Source organism: Antechinus flavipes, chromosome 4, assembly GCF_016432865.1.
Source record: "Antechinus flavipes isolate AdamAnt ecotype Samford, QLD, Australia chromosome 4, AdamAnt_v2, whole genome shotgun sequence".
NCBI classification, from domain to species: Eukaryota; Metazoa; Chordata; class Mammalia; order Dasyuromorphia; family Dasyuridae; genus Antechinus; species Antechinus flavipes.
In genome coordinates this window covers 457273815-457292654 of record NC_067401.1, presented here as the reverse complement: position 1 = coordinate 457292654, position 18840 = coordinate 457273815, and the positions used below count along the sequence as shown (strand labels likewise).

At 36.8% G+C, this 18840-nt stretch overlaps 1 protein-coding gene across 9 annotated transcripts in view; it reads left to right on the top strand.

Moving 5' to 3' along the window:
• LRRC7 (leucine rich repeat containing 7) overlaps positions 1-18840 on the top strand; it is a 519216-nt gene that overhangs the window by 245545 nt on the left and 254831 nt on the right. For all 9 annotated transcript variants that reach the window (XM_051999446.1, XM_051999443.1, XM_051999441.1 and 6 more), the window contains exon 5: positions 4149-4227. In XM_051999446.1, the coding sequence (XP_051855406.1) occupies positions 4149-4227 (79 nt within the window). The remainder of the gene's footprint in view (positions 1-4148; positions 4228-18840) is intronic.

The following is an 18840-nucleotide window of genomic DNA, read 5'->3' as shown; positions in this document are numbered from 1 at the left end:
ATGTTCTCATTTGAAAATTTCCTAGCTGAATTTTTTAGCTAAATTTTGTAAATTTTCTAGCTAAAAAACTAAGTACCTTGAGCCTTATTCAAATCAGACATATGGACTTTCCAGAACATTGGAACTGGGAAATTGGAGACTCCTCAGAGTCAAACCCCCAATTCTTGTTAATATAGAACACTTATTAAATAGTGACTCCATTCTAAGCATTCTGCTAGGTGCTGAATATCCAAATACAAAAAAGAAAGAGTCATCCCTAAATGAACTGGTGTTTTATTGGAGATTACAACAGATACTACAAGAAAGATGATGAAAATGGGGGAAATGATGGTGTCTTCCAATATGGAAAAGGCAGGATAAGTTTGAGGAGAAATGTAATGAGCATAACTTTAGAATAGGAGTTTCCCCACATTATATTAGAATAGGAGATCTGATGTAATCATAGTATCCTTGAGCTCATTTTAGGGCAAGTGACATTTGTAACAAGGAATGATCACCCTACCTTCAGCTGATAAGTGATTAGAGAAAAATAAAGGAATCGTCTACAGGTTAGTCTGAAGGTTTGTTTATCTAAAGACAATCCACACAGGTAACAGCCTAGCATAAAGAAGGACTTCGTAAAACTCAGTCCCATCCATCTTAAATGTCCTGAGTTTGTTAGAGATGATGGGTAGAGTAGCCAGAAAGTCAGCTTTAAAGCCAATGGGTTCAAAAACTGCTCCTTCCATACCCCTGGGAAATGGCCTGAACTCGGTGGCTTGGGCATCTCTCTTAAGGTTCTCGGCTTCAGAATAATTAGTTGGTGACCTATGCTAGCAGAGAATATTTTCTCCCTTAGAAAAATCTTTTACTATCATCATTCCAAGCTCCTCCCCCTCCCTAGTTCCATTTTGTTAGAAAAAATGGCACTTGCTACAGTTCCTAGATTTTCTGATTAATGTATGCAGTTATGGGTTAGTACAAATGGTCATTTACCTATTACTTAACAGTCATTTGGCAATGACACTTTAAGTAACTGGACATTTGAAAGCAGTTTATGGATCATCACTATTAGAAAGAGGATGTAATAATCACTGACATTTATAGAGGGATTTATGAATTCTGACTTGTTTTCTATGTACTTTTGCCTTTGAACCCTATAACCCTACAGTGTGATATTACTAAGGCTGCCATTTTATAGATCAGGAAATTGAAATTTAAAAAGTTTAACGACCTACAAAGGGACCTAATGCAAATATGAGAGGGAATGTGAACTCACATCTCTCTTGGCTCAAGGAACAATGATTTTGATTTTATTTGCGTTAACGCTGCCCCTGGCTGTTTTTCTTTAAATTCTGAGATGATATTTGAGATCCTAATAAATGATAGAGGGGGAAATGATTTGAGATTTTTCAATTCATATTTTTCATCATTTATTTCTGAATTTTCTTGCAAGCTCCCTTAATACTACCACCCTATCCTTAACTGTAGAGTTATGAGGACCAGAAAGTGTTCTGGGCTTGGGACAGGAGCGATTGATTCAGATCCTATCTCTGACACACACTGACTCTATGGGCAAATCATTTAACCTCTGCCATGTATTTAAGTTTAAGACTATGAAGTGCAGAGGCCTTCTTGGTCTCCTATTTAGAATAATGCAGTCATTAGTTTGCATCATCTTTTATATTTTTTATATCAGAATTAGTGTATAATACTAGATCTACTTAACTGATCTTATTTCTAGTATTTATCATTTATTTCTCCAAAGATCAGTCTATAGACCATGGACATTAGCATTTCTTTCTTTGTGTAATATATCGGTACTGCTTTGTATTGGTGGGGAAGCAAAGAAAAAAGGAAGGAAGAAAGAGAGGGAAGAAAGGAGGGAGGAATGGAAAAATAAGGAAGGGATAGAGGGAAAAGGAGAAGGAGGAAGGGTAAAGAGAGGGAGAGAGAAAACAGAAGGAGAAGGGGAAATGAAAGGAAGGAGAAAGGGGAGGGAGGAAGGAAAAGGGAGAAAAGGAAAAAAAGGAGAGAGGGAGGAAGAAATGGAAGGGAAGGAGGGAAAAAGGAAGAAAGATGCAGTAAGGAAGGGAAGAGAAAGAGGGGAAGGAAGGAGGGAGGAAAAAATGAGGGAGGGAGGAAGGACAGAGGGAGGGGAAGGCATGAAAGAAGAGAAGAAGGAAGAAAGGAAAGGAAATAGAAAGGAAAGGAAAGGAAAGGAAGGAGAGGAGAAGAAAGGGGAGGACAGGAGAGGAGAGAAGACAGGAGAGGAGAGAAGACAGGCGAGGAGATAAGAGGAGAAGGGAGGAGAGGGGAAAAGGGGAAGAAAAAAGAAAAGAAGTAAGGAAGAGAGAAGGAAAGAGAGAGGGAAAGGAAGGAAAGAAATAAAAATAGATGGATAAATGGGTAGGTAAAAAGAATATATGTACATGTATGTATAATTTACATATCTGTATGTGTATATTTATGTGCATACAAACACATACAAGCACATATATACATAAAGTAAAGATGCTTTACTACTTGATCTCTAAGGCTTCTTCCAGTTGTAATCCTGTGATCCTATTAATTTAATTTGGATTTTGATTAAACACCTTATGGCATTCCATTTCTAGTCTGACACCTATGCTATTTTTATCTTTAACTAAGGGTGAAAACTGCTGTTATTAATAGGTTTGCCAAGCTCTAGTCCATTCTTAAAGGTTTGTCTTAATAAGGGTCAGAGCAGCGCAAATAAATAGAGTTCGCAGGGATTAATAAGGCTCCACTTGCACTATTAGTTCCAATGCTCTGCCCACAAACAAGGACTTGTGGTTCGGAGTTTCCTCTCCTTTCCCTTACTTTTCACACCCTCTGGTGGAAGAGTTAATGAGGAGTGAAATAGTTCTGTGGAAGCCTGGCAAACAGAGAACAAGTACAAGAATGGATAATCCACACGCTGCCTAATTGGTCCCTGAATAATTGAGAGTTTACTGTCTTTTAAATTTTTCCCTCAGATTTAGGAAAGAAAAAAAGAAACAAATCCTTTCCTAATTAGAATGAGCCTAAATGGTCAATTTATCTTCTGCCTGTGAACACATGAATGTATTTTTAATGGATTTTTTTTATCAATTCCTTTCTATCTAAAACCTTGATTATTGAGCCCATTTAGTTCAGTGAGCAAAATTATGGTATTTCACATTTGATAAGTAGGTATAGAGCAAAATTTCTACAGGGAATATTTCCTGGAGAATATTCTAATTATATTTTGAGATGTGATTATTGAAATCTGTGCTAAGGACATTTCTTGATTCTGTTTTGATATTTTTGTAGCATTTGCTCTTTGTTAATACTTCAAGCATCAGAATTTCAACCAAGAAGAATGTTACTGCCTATAATACAGGTGCCTCCATAAGCATTTTTATTGTATTCCATGGGTCAGTTTAGGCTGAAATGTCATCTTGGAGAATGACACTAATTAAATAGAATTTTTCCAGAATTGCATTAGATTTCAGTGGCTTATGAGCCCAGAACTCATCAAACCTTGAGAGATCATCAACTAGCATGTTTCATTCAGCCCCCCAAGTCTTCTCTTGCTCAGTCTCCACATCCCTTTTTCCTGCCACTTCCTGAACTCAAGGACCTTCAACCATTCTGATTGTTTTCCTTTGTCGCTCTCCAAGGTACCTGTGTCCATATGAATTCTTTTCCCTCTGAAATTCTCAGGCTTATATTTATTTGAGCTAATGTTAAAAACATTGTATAAACTTAAGCCAAAAAATCTAGGTTAAGGAGGAATGCTTCAGTTCCCATTCTTCCATTTTGTGAACTTTGAAATCTTGACAGTTATTAAAGGGGTCTGGGAATCCACATACACACTAAACATTATGCTTCCAATCTCCTTAGGGTCAACAAGTACACAAAAGGGAACTTATTTAAAATGTATTGGTAGCATTTAAGTATTTTACCTGAAAACTGGAAAGATTTTTTAATAGACAATAATTATATGTACATATGTGTATATATGAAATTGATTTTAGAAATGGGGATACATATGATATGCACTTGTTATGACATGTAAATATAGTGCATGAGTGTTGCCACTATTGTTTTGAATTGAATAATAGCTATGAAATAAGAGGATTTTTTTTTTTGGAATATTCTCATGTTTGGTTTTTTGTTTTTAGGTGTACAAGAATTTCCAGAAAACATTAAGTGCTGTAAGTGTTTAACAATTATTGAAGCCAGTGTCAATCCCATTTCTAAGTGAGTATTGATCTCTATATTTCTATTTCTATTCATTTTTTCACTCTTAGGAAAAATGTGCATGCAACAATAAAATTCTCATTTAAAGTGATTTGAGTTGAGAGTTTGGTTTGGCTTTTGACTCAGTGTCAGATCCTATTAATACATGAAAGTCAGGAAGGGAGAAATCAGATGGGTAAATGTTCATTGATCACCTGTCCAAGGTCAAAATTGAAGAACAGGAAGTATTACAACAGATTCTGATTTTCCTGTAGCATTTCAAGTCAACTATGGGATTTCCTCACAACCCTAAATGGTATAGAGTACAAGTATTCTCATTTCCATTTTGCAGAAAGGAAAACTAAGGTTTGTGGAAGTGATTTGCTCAGGATCAAGGCTGTTAAATGTTGGAGCTGAGATTCAGCTAGGTCTCCTGACTCCAAGTTCAGTGCTACTTTGTCTTTCTCTGCCTTCCCTTCCCAGAACTCCAGAGGTCCTCTCAAGCTACCTGACTTTCCCCTCTTGGGCATAGCCACTGGCCAAGAGACTTGCAGACCAATTGTACAAATGAGATGCAAATATATTCTTTTTTAAAAAGTGTTTGGATTTTTTCTGAACTATAATTTCATCTATGTAGGGCTTTCCCATTGAGGCACTTGATCTACCTGTATAGAGCAATTCCTGATGTTACAATTTATAATCTTATGTCTTTATTTTTATTTTACATAACTAGGACTTACTTATCTCTTCGAGATTTGTATTTGACCAATATCTCATTATATTCTCATAATAACTTTATGAGGTAGGTATTATTATTATCCCCATTTTACAAATGAGGAAATCAAGACAGACAGATATATAAAGGTTCTTGCTCAGAGTCACAGAGCTGGAAAATATCTGAAGTTGGATTTGAATTCAGATTTTCCTGAGTTCAGTAATCTATACACTGAAAGACAGGTAGGCCATGTGTCCACCATGGGACTGGAAATCAGGATTTCCTTACCCTGATGCCACTTCTCTCCCCACCTTGTCCAGAAGTTGAATAGGATCTGTAGTATCTAAAGGGCAGTTGGAACCAAATGAAAATGCCATTGGGAAAAGATTAGCAACATAAAAGAAAAAGCAATAGAAGAGAGATAATGTTGACATGATTCTCTAAACCTCTGGGCAACCCCGTGGGTCCTTGGGCCGTAGCTCCCATTCCTGTGGGAATGGTCAGTACCATATGACATTGATTCTCAAGAAGAAATAAAAAGTCAATCATTATTGGTCCAATTGTTCATTTAGATGGTCTGTGATCTTAAACATGGAGAATTATTGCAGCTTCCCTCTTAGAGGCCCATCCCACTAAACTCTTGTTGCTGCCCTTCTATCAATTAATCAATTGATCAATCAATCAACAGGCCTTTAAGTTCCTACTCTGAAGAAAGGAAAATGTATTTTTAATCCTATTTGCACTGGACTAATCTGTAGGGATGCAGACATCAAAAATTCCTACCCTTAAGGAATTTAGATTCCTTCAAGGAAACTATCAGTAGCATTTAAATAAGCACCTACTATGCACCAGGGTCTGTGCTAAACACTTTATAAATATTGTCTGATTTGACCCTCATAGCCACCTTAGGAGTACATGTTGTTATTATCCTCATTTTGCAGTGGAGGAAACTGAGGCAGACAAAAGTCAAGTGCTTTGCCTAAAGTCATAAAGATAGTAAGTCTCTGAGACTGGAATTGCACAGGATTTGTATTTGGTCTGAGTCCACACTCAAAGTTCTGACCATCATGCCTCTGGCTGCCTATACATGCATAATCAGAATTCAAAACTGACCACATCCTCAGATTTGTCATTCAGAGGGATGCCCAGCAGAGTGACCCATGTCTAAGCACATATAGAATAAATAGGAGGGAGTCAATGTCACAGCTTGGGGGAAGAAGCAAGGCAAGAGCCATTGGGGGTGAAAGAAAAGAGATCAAGAAAACTCTCATAGAGCAAAGTGATAATCATGGCTTTTAGAGCTCAAAAGAGCTATAGAGGCCAGGAAGTCTAATCTCTTCATTTCACAGATATAAAAACTGAGACAGACTTGCCTAAGACCATACATTTATGTTTGAAGTAGCATTTGAGCCCAGATTTCCCTAGCTATTAGTCTTTGTTGTCCCATTCTCCCTCTGATGCTTGAGCTGTCTCCGTACAATAAATGCACAATTTCAATTATAGTTTAAAGCAAGCCTGAATGGAATAGAAGATTCTCTCTACTCCTCCACTATTATTAGTCCTTTAATTACTTTCTACAATGATCCTTCTTAATGATGCCTTCCCCATACTGTTTCTCTCTCCCTAATAAGTATGCCCTATTGTCTCTCATTGGTTCTATTTCATTATTTCTTTCTTTTTTTTTATTGAGGCAATTGGGATTAAGTGACTTGCCCAGGGTCATACAACTAGGAAGTACTAAGTGTCTGAGGTCAGATTTGAACTCAGGTCCTCCTGGTCTTCTATCCACTGTGACATTTAGCTGTCCCTAATTCCATTATTTCTTGCCTCTTTTGGTGCCAAAAATTTGTGTAAAACATATTTCAAGCCTAAAATTGTTCTGTGGTCAATGTAGTTTGGGAAATGCTGGATTCAATGAGCTTTAAGGTCCTTTTCAACATGAGCCAGCATTATAATTGTTAAAGTGCTCTGGGATGCTTACCAAGCATGTGCAAATATTGTGAAACTTGGTTTTCCTACTTTATACTTCCTCCTGTGTCCATCACAGGGGACACAAACCTAGCTCATGGGAAACACCAATTAAAAATTTTATTGAATGAATAAATGAATGAATTATTGCTAAGCATTAAGGGCCTTACAATGATAAATAAAAAAGCACACTGCCCTCAAGATGTTTACAGTATAGTTGGGGAAAATAAAATGCATACACAAATAACATTGATACCAAATAGAGTATAATAATTGCACAAAAGGTATAAATGCTTCCATGGTGAGGCCTCTGTGGGAGATGCCCCCAGTCAAATCAGTGTTTGTCCTAGGAAACACTAAATTTCTATTAGAGTGGGGAGATGGAAGTTAATTCTAATGACAAAGCATATATTCCATGTAACCGGGAGAATGAGGCAGTAAGGAGAAAGGTGAATGGGGAGATTATTAGTGGAATGGAATGGAGAAAAGAGTCAAGTCCATAAGTATTTATTAAATACTTCCTGTATACCAAGCACTGTGCTAAGCAGTGGGGATACAAAGAAAAGTGACGATAAACCCAAAAAAATCCCAACACAGTCCCTGCCATCAAGAGGCATAGAGTCTACTGAGGAAGACAACAATTATGTGCAAATAAGATATATTCAGGATAAGTTGGAGATTACTTTTTTCTTTTTTTTTATTCTCCCCAATTTCATGTAAAATAGCATTTTATTTTGTTACACATGCTCATTAATTTTTTACATATTTCCATATGAATCAAATTGGAAGAGAAAAAATCAGAACAAAAGAGGAAAATCATAAGAAAAAATGAAGGAAAAAAGTGAACATAGCATGTGTTGATTTACATTCCATCTCCATAGTTTCTCTGGATGCAGATAACATTTTTCATCCAAAAGTTATTGGGATTGCCTTGGATCATTGAACTGCTGAGAAGAACCACGTCTATCATAGTTAATCATCCTGCAGTTTTGTGGTTGCTGTGTACAATGTTTTCCTGGTTCTGCTTGACTTGCTCAGCATCAGTTCATGTAAATCTCTCAGGTCTTTCTAAAATCAGCCTTTTCATCATTTTTATAGGACAATAATATTCCGTTTCTCCCATATGCCATAATTTGTTCAGCCATTCCCCAATTGATGGGCATCTACTCATTTTCCAATTCTTTACCACCACAAAAAGAGCTGCTACAGACATTTTGCTTATGTGGGTCCTTTTCCCTCTTTTATGATTTCTTTGGTATAATAGCACTGCTGGATCAAAGAGTATGCAGTTTTATAGCCCTTTGGGCATAGTTCCAAATTGTTCTCCAGATTGGTTGGATTGTTTCCCAACTCCACCAATAATGCAGTAGTGTCCCAGTTTTCCCATGTTTTTTCATTGAAGATTATTTTAGAGACCATGGGCAGGAGGTCTCCACAGAAACCAGCAGAGGCATGTAAGGCCTCCTAAGAACAGAATCCATTTTTGAACCCTGGCCACTTAAAGAACAGATGATAACATTCGAGGAAGGGAAAAAAGCAAAGTGGAAAATAAAGTTCCTTAAGTAACTTTCCTCAGAATTCTTTGAACATGATGTTATTTCTTGAAAAAAGAATAACCAATTCAAGTCAATTCTTCAAATTTTCTGCTAGGTGCTTGAGAAATACAAGGATGAAACCAATGGAGTTAGACCCAAAAAGGAGCAGAGACACACTAGAGTCCAGGCTCTCTCGCTTAGAAAGGAATCCAAAACCTAGAGATATAAAAGGATTTGTCCAAAATCCTCCAGATCTTGAGTTTAGAGTAGAGGATCCCAGGCCGAGTAGTGAGATTGATTCTTGGGTCGCCTAACTCCCAAATCAGTTTCTATTCCCCTGGGTTCCATTGCCAGGTTCCATTCCAAGTCCATAGTAGCAGGATAGAAACCTGTCATGGAGTACATGGGACTCACAGGAAGATGTTGCCAAGTAGCCTGCTGAGCCAAAAACCAAAATTAATAATAATAATAATAATGATAGTGAGTTCATATGATGCTTATTTACAGACCACATTGAGAAATCAAAACCTATCTTGAGCATATCCATAATTAAAATTTATCAAACATTAGTTACTCTTTAATTCTTTACTTCTAATCTTATCTCTTCTTCATTAGTAAGAAATCTTAATTATTAAACTTTTGTTGGACTAATGCTGAATTGTTAGCACTGGTCTGTGTATGTAAGAGGGAGGGGAAGGAGAAAGAGAAGGAGAGGGACAGGGAGAGGAAGAGGGAAAAGGAAAGAGAGAAGGAGAGATGGAGGAGGAAGAAAAGAAAAAAAAGAGGTAAGAGTAGAAGAGAAAAGGGAAAATAAAGGAAAGAGAAAAAATGAGAGAAAGGGTGTGTGGTATAGCACAGAATTAACCTGTACATTTAACAAGCATTTGGTAAGCTCCAACTATGAATAGGGTACTCTGATAGGCTCTGAGGATACGAAAGCAAAAATGGGTCCTGCCAGTGGAGAGCTTGCATTCTACTAGGACCACGACATCACACATTTTCAGAATTAGAGGAATCTTAGTACAATCTAGACCAGTGAATCCCCTTGACCGCTCAGCAGACAATTGGTCATCTCCTTTCTAACTGAAGACTTTCAGGGAAAAGTAGGCTAGTACTCCAAAAAGTCTGTTCCCCTTAGGACAGATCTCATCATTAGGAATCCCCAGCCCATTCCCACCTGAGCAACAGGATCAAAGTCATTGCCTGTACTTCTGTCATCTGGGGTCACACAACAAACCCCCTCTCTCCCCCATATGATCCCCTTGAGTTCTTGAAGGTAACTCTCTCCCCCTAAATGGATTTAGGATCAAATGAGATCTGAAGGTCTTGCCTTTCATCTTTAGCTTTAAAATATAGAAATGTGAATTCAAAAAGCAAAACTTTGTAAGAGCAGTGAAAATTACCAACCTTCCTTCATCTCTCCCAGCCATCAGCACCAGTGGTTTCAGCTGCTAGGGTTTTAAATAGCCTCTCAGCTGGGATTAAGAGAAAGCCCAGCATTGTCATCATTAGTGATCTTGATTTTCCTTTGCAAAGTCCCAGAAACCTTAGATTTGTGTCCAGCCCTACATAACGACTCAGTGGGGTAACTTTAAACAAATCAGTTAAACAAGAAGAAAGTCTCATTTTCCTATTATGTAAAATGGGAATGGTGATAACTAAAACTTCACCCGAAGGCTCCTCATAAGGACCAAGTAAAGTCATATATTTATGATCCTTTGTCAACCTTAAATCATCATATCAATACCAATTGTTACTAGAGGAAAAATCTCTCTCAAGTCCCACTGCCCTTGAGAACCAACAAGAGAATTATTTTATTTGGTTCCTTCTCTTTCTTTGGATTATGTTGACAATATGTTAAGGTAGAAAGAGCACTGACTTGGAGCCTGGACACCTGAGTTCACCTGAGTTCAAATCTTCTTTCAGATATTTACCACCTGTATGATCTTGAGTGAGAACCTTACTTTCTCTGAGCTGCTTTTTCCCCCCTCATCTAGAAAATGAGAGGGTTGTAGTCCATGGTCTCTGATGTTCAGGTCAGGATCGAAGATTGTATTTTAAATGCAATGAATTAAAGATCGGATAACTCTACCTTTGGAAAGAAAGTGATACCTGACAGCTCTATAATACCCATAAATTGGAGTGCTTGAAACCTTTTTTTAAGTCAGTCAAATATAAAAAGCCACCTGGTATGTCTTTAAGTAATATAATTATTGGGTTATTTAAAGCTCCCATGCCTAGTCAAGTTTGTTATGCAATGCCTGTTACATTATGTAAAGATGTTAATGCTTCTTTTCCCTTTTTTGCGAGCAACAATTCTTTTGTTAAGTGTCAAATGTATTTCTTTTTAAAACACAAAGGTTGGAGGTTCTTTTTTAAAAATATGATGAATGAATATTATTTAACTTGAATTTACAGGGGAAAAAACCTATTACCAAGCATAAAGTTAGAAGTTTATTTTTCTCCTAAAATTGACTGGGCTTCCTACTCCAAGGAGAATCTCTTTGAATTAGGTCCCTGAGGACAGAAGGCTAGCACAGGAGGCAGGATGCCCCTGGCTCCAGCACCACTGCTAACATACTGGCTGGGTGACCTTGGAACACTTCCTTAACTTTTCAAGGTTCAGACAGATCTCTAGAACATCCCTCAACAAAGTCATAGACTATGAAGGCAGCTCTCATTTCAAAAGTCCACAACTCTGATGAAAGAAATGGTCTATTCTGGATAGAAAGTGGGCCCTTCTCAGTCAACAGGAGTGTAAAAATCTTGGCCCAGGAGATTTCAGCACAGCTCAGGAAATAAAAATCATTTTAAAAAAGTCATTACATGAGCTTTTATTTCATCATCCACTTCTGCAGCACAACAGGGAAGAGTCCCATTTGGAGCAAGGATATGTTTGTTATTTAAGAGGTAATTGTAATGGCAGCCTGAGATGAGGGACAAAAGGCCTTGTTTGGGAGCCAGGAAGACACTGAGTTCAAAGTTCATCTCTGACACTTACTTGCCTCTTTGGACCTCAGTTCATTCAATTGTAAAATAGGAGGAGGAATAACTCCTGCACCTCATGGAGCTGCTGCAAGCCTCAAAGGAGACAATATCCATAAAATATTTGACACATTTTACAGTCAACCCCCCACAATGACAACCTTTCCTGTCCTGATTGGTCAGTCTCATGGGTTTCTGTAGTCCAGGGTATAGAGTGTTGAACTTAGAGTCAGGAAAGCTGGGATTCTGTTTCCATCCTGGATATTGGGTAACTGTGTGTCCTGGAATTATGGGTCTCACCTTCCTCTCTTTGAAAGGAGAGGGTTAGAGTTGATAGCCCCTAAAATCTTTTCTTACCCCAAATCTGGGATCCTGGATTCTTTTAACTTCTGATTAGCAGCTCTCTCTGTACTGTACCAAACTGCCTTCTAGCTGACTTAATGTGCTTATGCATATGTTAAAAATAAATTTATTATTTAAAATTATCTACTAAAGCAAAATCTGTAGGTAGACACACACACACACACACACACACACACACAACACACACACACACACGGCAAATAAAAAGCAAGGGAGTACAATGCCCTGAATGCGGAGCCTGGAGTCGGGAAGTCCTAGATTCGAATGAGACCTTACACAGTAGTGCTGTGGCTCTAGACAAGTCACTGCAAAAGGGGGCTAAGAATTGCACTGACCCCCCAAATCTGATCTCAGATGCTTCCTAGCTATGTGACACTTAGTAAATCATTTACCTTCTACTTGTTTCTGCTTCCTAATTTATTGAATGAGAATAATATTAATATCTTCTTCCCAGGATTAATGTGAAATAAAAGAGTTCTTCACAAATCTTAACTTACAGCGTTAGTGTTAACTCTTCCTATCATTTAATTCAGACATATTTTATGTTTATTATATATATACACATTTGTACATGTATATATAAATAAAGGCAGAAATATCATATAGGTGTAGTAATATATTAAGAAAAAGGCTTACTAAGGATATATATATATACATATATATGTATTCAAATGCATGTGTGTATGTATGTGCATCTTTACTAAGCTTTCTAAGGAGCAGCTTGAGACTTTTGTGTCCTTTCTTCCATAGTCCATTTGGCCAACAAATGTCGGTCCCGATATGTCGGTCTCTTTTTATAGCACAACCTATGATTCAATTCAGTGAGGACTTAGGGAGCTCCTGCTGAAAACAGGAACTCTTCTAGGGGCTGTAAAGACAAAAGTGGAACAGCTACTGCCTCCCAAGTGTTCTCATTCTACTGGAAGGCATGGATAATGTTTTAATCTCCCCAAAGAAATTTTGTATAATAAACCAAATTCTTCCATTTCACAAAATGTTCTCTTTATTGGATCTGTCTCTTTTGGAAGCAGCCCTGAATTTGGTAAAATGGACTAAAGGTGCAACTTAGCAAATATCAGCCTAAGGAAATGGCACCCAATGGCTGAGTTAATGCAGTATACCAATCACCTCAATGGAGAAAAAGAATCTTATCCGAAAATTGCTCTTTATCAATGGGGTGCTTGAGGTATTGAATCTGCCTTTCCTTATGCAAGTTTTATTCATTTTCTGGCAACTACAAAGTGGCATTTAGGATAGTTATTTACTATTCATAACAGAGAAGCTAAATGGACTTTCAAATTACTCATTACATAGGAAAGAAGGCCTGAACTTATTATTTGTCTTGGTGGAGAAGTCCCTTTGAATCAATCTCTTTCACCAAGGCAAATCTGCAGCTAGTCTAAAACTGATAGTCCTAAAGATTTCTTTAGGGTGCTAGAAATTAAGATGTGTTCTCAGAATCACACATTCAGGATGTGTCATATGAAGCACCCAGCTTTTCCCTATTCCAAAGTCATCCTCCCATCCATTGCATCACACTAAATTTAAATATTAATATTCTAAATAAATATCCACAACAGATACTAGATCAACAAAACTCCGAATCTCTGCTGTCAATCCTTGTGTATAGATCACCCTGTATATTAAAAGGCATGTCCTGTGCCCATCACAAACTCTGGCAGGTTCTCTCAAGCTGAGTCAGCTCTAAATATTGTCCCAGTGACAGACTTGCCTACTGTCTAAAGATCAATCTCACTATATATGAAGGGAATGAGAAGGCATTGCAGACTACCAGAGATGGAACGGCCTTCCATGGATATCCCAAACAAGAACCCTTTCAGAGTATTGCCAAAGAAGGATTATCCAGACTCTGCATGAGGATAAACTCATCACTTCCTAAAGCAGTCCATTTTAATTTGGGACAGTTGTAATTGTTAGAAAGCTTTTTCTGGCTTTAAGCCAAAATATGTCTGTATGTCTCTGTCTCTGTCTCTGTCTGTCTCTGTCTGTCTCTCTCTCACAGAGGCAAAATGACTTGCATAGAGTCACACAGCAAGAGAAGGAAGGACTCCCTCCTTCCTTCTATCTGCCACTTCTTTTCTCCCTCATTCACTCTTGTTTTTTTCTAATTCTGCTTTCTGAATCCAAACAGGGTGAAAATAATCCTTTTCTTCTAAGTGACACTCTCAGATACAGGGGCACAACTATCATTTTCCCTCCACTCTGAGCTTTTTTCTTCTCTGAGATAAATAATATTTATGTAGAATAATTGTGAATGTGTTGCCATCCTAGATGCCCTCCTTTAGGGGATAGATACCCCAGGTGGTATCTGGTTTAATAGATGTTCTATGGAGTTGAAATCAGGCAGAAGAGCTGATGCAGAGTGGAGTGAGCCCGAATCCAGTTCCTGCCTTCTATAAAGGAAGCCATTGGGAGGAATTTGGTAGTCTTCCATCCAGCCCTCTGTCAGAGTGGATAGGAAGCTGAGGGAGGGGGTGTCAATTAAAGCTTGAATTAGCAACTAGATGATGAAAGTAGAGGTACCCTGGAAAGGACATCTTGTTCTATGGAGCTGAACCCAAGCAGAGCAGCAGATTCAAAGATGCGTGAACTTGGGTCTTCCTGACTCCCAGTGTTCCATCCAACCCAATCCAATAAACATCTATTGAGGGTCAGATCCAGGTCTTTATCTATTGTACAATCTAGACGTAGGTTTTTAAAGGTATAGGGTTTTTTTTTTAAGATGTAGGTTTTTTAAAAGAGACAAAACATTCTCTTTAAAAGAAACAAAACATTCAAGATTGCTTAAAAGACTTGTGTTTATATGTCTTGAAGACTTCCTTTAGGAAAAGAGATAGAAGCCTATGGACATGGCACGGAATGGTTTTATTTATTCAGATCAAACTGAATGTATCTCAGGAGCAATGGGTAACTGGCATATGCTCTACTCAACTTATATACTCTACTTTCCCATTTTTATAAACCATTTATGAGAATACTACTTGTATATATTGGGGACTTCTTGATGAAAACATAAACTTAGACAAATGATATTTTTTAAATACCTGGGTGGCTTGGTGAATAGAGCACTGGCCCTGGAGTCAAGAGGATCTGAGTTCAAATCCATTCTCAGATACTTATTAGCTGTGTGACCCTGGGTAAATCATTTAATCCAAATTGACTCCAAAATAAATAAAAGAAATTATTTTCTCCAATGGACGATGTCTTTATTATCATTCAAGTGACTAATGAGAAATGCAGAGAATAAAAAATCCTGTAACCTATGCGGCTTATTGATTTTTTAAAAAAGATTTTAAAAGCACAGTTCCTGGAACACATGTTGTCAAAACTGTTTATTTTCATTCTTTCCTTCAATTTATTCATTAATGTCATGAAAAGTACTTTACAGATATTCAAGTAAAACATTTTCCTATGAATGTCAGTTTTCCCCATATTCCTGTTTATACAATATAACATAGTAGTTCTATCAAGCTCCAAAACACTAAAAGAAGTTACTTTAGTGACATCCGTAGGAGTCTAAAAGAGATTCTTGTGACCATTCACATTAGAAAAGTAAAGTGGATGAAAAAATAGTTACTATGTAAATGAATAATCCAAGATAGCCATCAAAGTAGGCCATGGATGTGTGCTCACAGGTGTGTAGGGGATTGGGAAAAGCCTGCTGCATATGGACAATAAGGCCGGTTCAAAACTGAATAGAGGATAAAGTATTTTCAATTATCACAAACTTCTCATTGCTACCAAAGCCCAACTTCCTGAATTATTACATGACTTAAATTATCATTATCTCAGAAAAATCTAGAGTGCAAGTAACCAAGGGACAATGGAAAAAATCATGGTGAATATATGAAGTCTGCAATATTACCAGCATAGCATAAAAGATATCAAAGGAAGAACTGTATGAAAAATGGATGGGCCAGTCACAAGAGACAGCAAATGAACATGCTGAGTACTATGTGGTACCCTTTATATTAAATAATACAGGAAAGCTTTCCTTGCAGTAAGTCTACCTTCCATGAAAGATGTGTGAAAAGATATAGATGAGATTTTTGGAAAGACATGGATGAAAACTAAATAGGATGAAAAGATGGAGAAGATCCAATAAAACCATAAATCCATTACATTGTCAAAGTAGAATTTCTGTTATTTGCTTCCTAAATACCATTCCAATCTCCTTTCTCTTGGAATATTGCCCTGTAGTTAAACTCATCATTCCATGTTTTCTCAAAATGTCATGCACATTACTAACTTCTCTTCTTTGAACGCAGCTATCTTCATGGCTAGAATCATCCACAAGAAGCTTTTACTGAACACAGCTATCTTCATGGCTAGAATCACCCCCAAGACACTTTTACTGAAATTAGGGATTGTTAAACCCTTTTGCATATATTCTAAATGCCATCCTAGGATTACTTCTCAAAGCAATGTTTATTGTCTACATTTATAAGTAAAGAAAATAATACATTTCAGTTAGATCATCATGAAATGAAAATATAATTTCCCCCCATCCTAGTCCATAGACTCCCTGAAATCTACCCAAAAGCACTCAAGGAATCTGTTGACACTAAGTTAAAAACTAATATTCTAAGCCGCATAGTTACTTCAAAGCCCATCTTTAAATGTGTCTGATCTCTCCAAGTAGACAATATACATTTTAATGCATATTATGTCCCACTATATTCCTAATATTAGTACACTGACAGAATAAAGTTGGTGTTTAAAAAAACACTTGTGATTATTTTTATTATTACTACTAATATTTATCAATAGCCATGATTACTAATTGTTTGATTAATGCTCTAGTCCTACAGTAAATATACACAGGATTGCAAAGTGCTTTGAGGATTACTCACAGTGACTCAGTAGTTTGTGTGTAGGCACAAATTTAAATTTTTTCATCGAGAAAGATGAATCAGTCAATAAATAAATATTTATTAAGGACTTATTACGTACCTAGTCCCCATCTTCAAGGAATATATATTCACTTGGGGAAACGAATATATACAAATATACATGTGTAAGAAATGTTAACAAAATAAATGCAAGATAATGTCCAGTGGTAGGCTCTGATGCTTGGTAGGTCAGAAAAAGGCTAATGGAAGATCTCTCCTTTGAAAAAAACCTCATAATTCTGAAATGGAGAGAAGGAGAGAGAGCATTCCAGATATGAGGGACAATCAATTCCAAGGTATAGAAAGAGAAAATCAAATACCATGGCTTATATAAAGCGAGAAGGCAATTTTAGCTAGAATGTAGAGTCCATTGTAGAAACAATTTATAATAAGCCAGGAAAGGTAGGTTGGAGTCAAGTTGTAGGAAAGGTTTCAAATGCCAAAGATAGGAGTTTAAATTATATACCAGAAATAAGAGGGAGTCACTGGACTTTACTGAGTATGTAGAAAGAGGATGTAACATGGTCAGACATGTCCTTCAGAAAAAAATCTTTTTGACATATATACAGATGTAGAGAAAATAGATTTAAGTAGGGAGAGCAGACGTAGCTAAATCTGTGAGAAGGCTATAATCTGGGAAAGAGATGATAATATTTAACCAAAGATAATAATTGTTTAGGTGGAAAGAAAGTAGTGTATATAACATATTCAAAACAGCATTTGGTAATCCAAGAGATATGTGGAGTGAAAGTGAGGAAATGAGAAAGTTAACAACATTGCAAATCTTGATATCTACAGGATGTAAAAACCCCATCTGCTTCAGCAAGAAATAAACTACCTAAAAGACAAAAGTGAGATTGCCAGACTTCAGGTGCTAAGGTTAAGAAATTAATTCAAGCTATTCATTGCAAGGTCAATACTGAAGCTAAAGCTTAAATACTCTGGCTACATAATGAGAAGATGGAACTCATTAGAAAAGACCCAGATGTCAAGGAAGATTGAAAGCAAAAGGAAAGGGGGACAGCAAAAGATGAGATGGATAAATGGTTTCCTGGAAGCAACAAGTATACACTTGGGCAGACTTTGAGAGATTGTGGAGGATAAAAGGACCTGGATGGCTGTGGTTCATGAAGAGTCAGACATGAATAAACAACTAAATGATAAGATAGTTTTAAGTTTTAAAAAAAAGTAAACACTAAGGGGAAAATCTAAGTACAAAAAAAAAAGTCTTTACTCAGGCTGACAGCTGATTTAAAAAGAAGTGTGAAGGAAATAGACTCTAAGGGACTCAGCTCAATCTCTCCCACAAGAGGGGATAGCCTCAGATTTCAGAGTACTAAAGAAAAAGTCCCTGTTTCTTTTTTTACCTCATTCAAAGGAAAATGCCTCAACTGTAGCTAATTGTGGAAGAGGAGAACTTTAAATGTTCATGATAAAGGAAAAGTTTTTAAGAAAGATCAATAGGTTAAAGGAAAGATTTCAATATAATTTATTCCCAGAATAAGAAAGTTTAGAATTCAATGCCTAAGGCCTCAGCAACAAAAAAGAGATAAATAACAAATAAAATGGATAGAAAAATAAACAAATGATAGTTACATATGTTAGATTACGAAGGGAGAGAGAGAGAGAGAGAGAGAGAGAGAGAGAGAGAGAGAGAGAGAGAGAGAGAGAGAGAGAGAGGGAAGGAAGGAAGAAAGGAAGAAAAAAGGAAGGAACGAACGAAAGAACAAAGGAAGAAACAAAGGGAGAGAGGGAGGAGGAAGAAAACTTTTGTGATGCCAGGAATGCCTAACACACAAACTCAGAAGAGAATAACTCAAAAACAGATTTAAAAAAAAGATTGCTCATAAAAACAATCATAAATCTTTGAAGAAATGTTGCAAGTTATAAATGATATTACAGAAGAAATGAGATTTATGGATATAAAAATGGAAAAATTTATTAATGATTTAACAGAAGATACTGCCTAAAAATATTCCCTAAAAATTAGAATGGCTCAAATGGGATTTAATGATTCCAAATAACAAGAATTCTTGAAACAAAGTCAAAAGAATGAGAAATTGTATATAAAAAATAATGTACTTGTAAAACAGATCAAAAAAGATAATTTAATACTAAGATTATCTGACCTATATTAGAATAAGAAGGAGTGTGA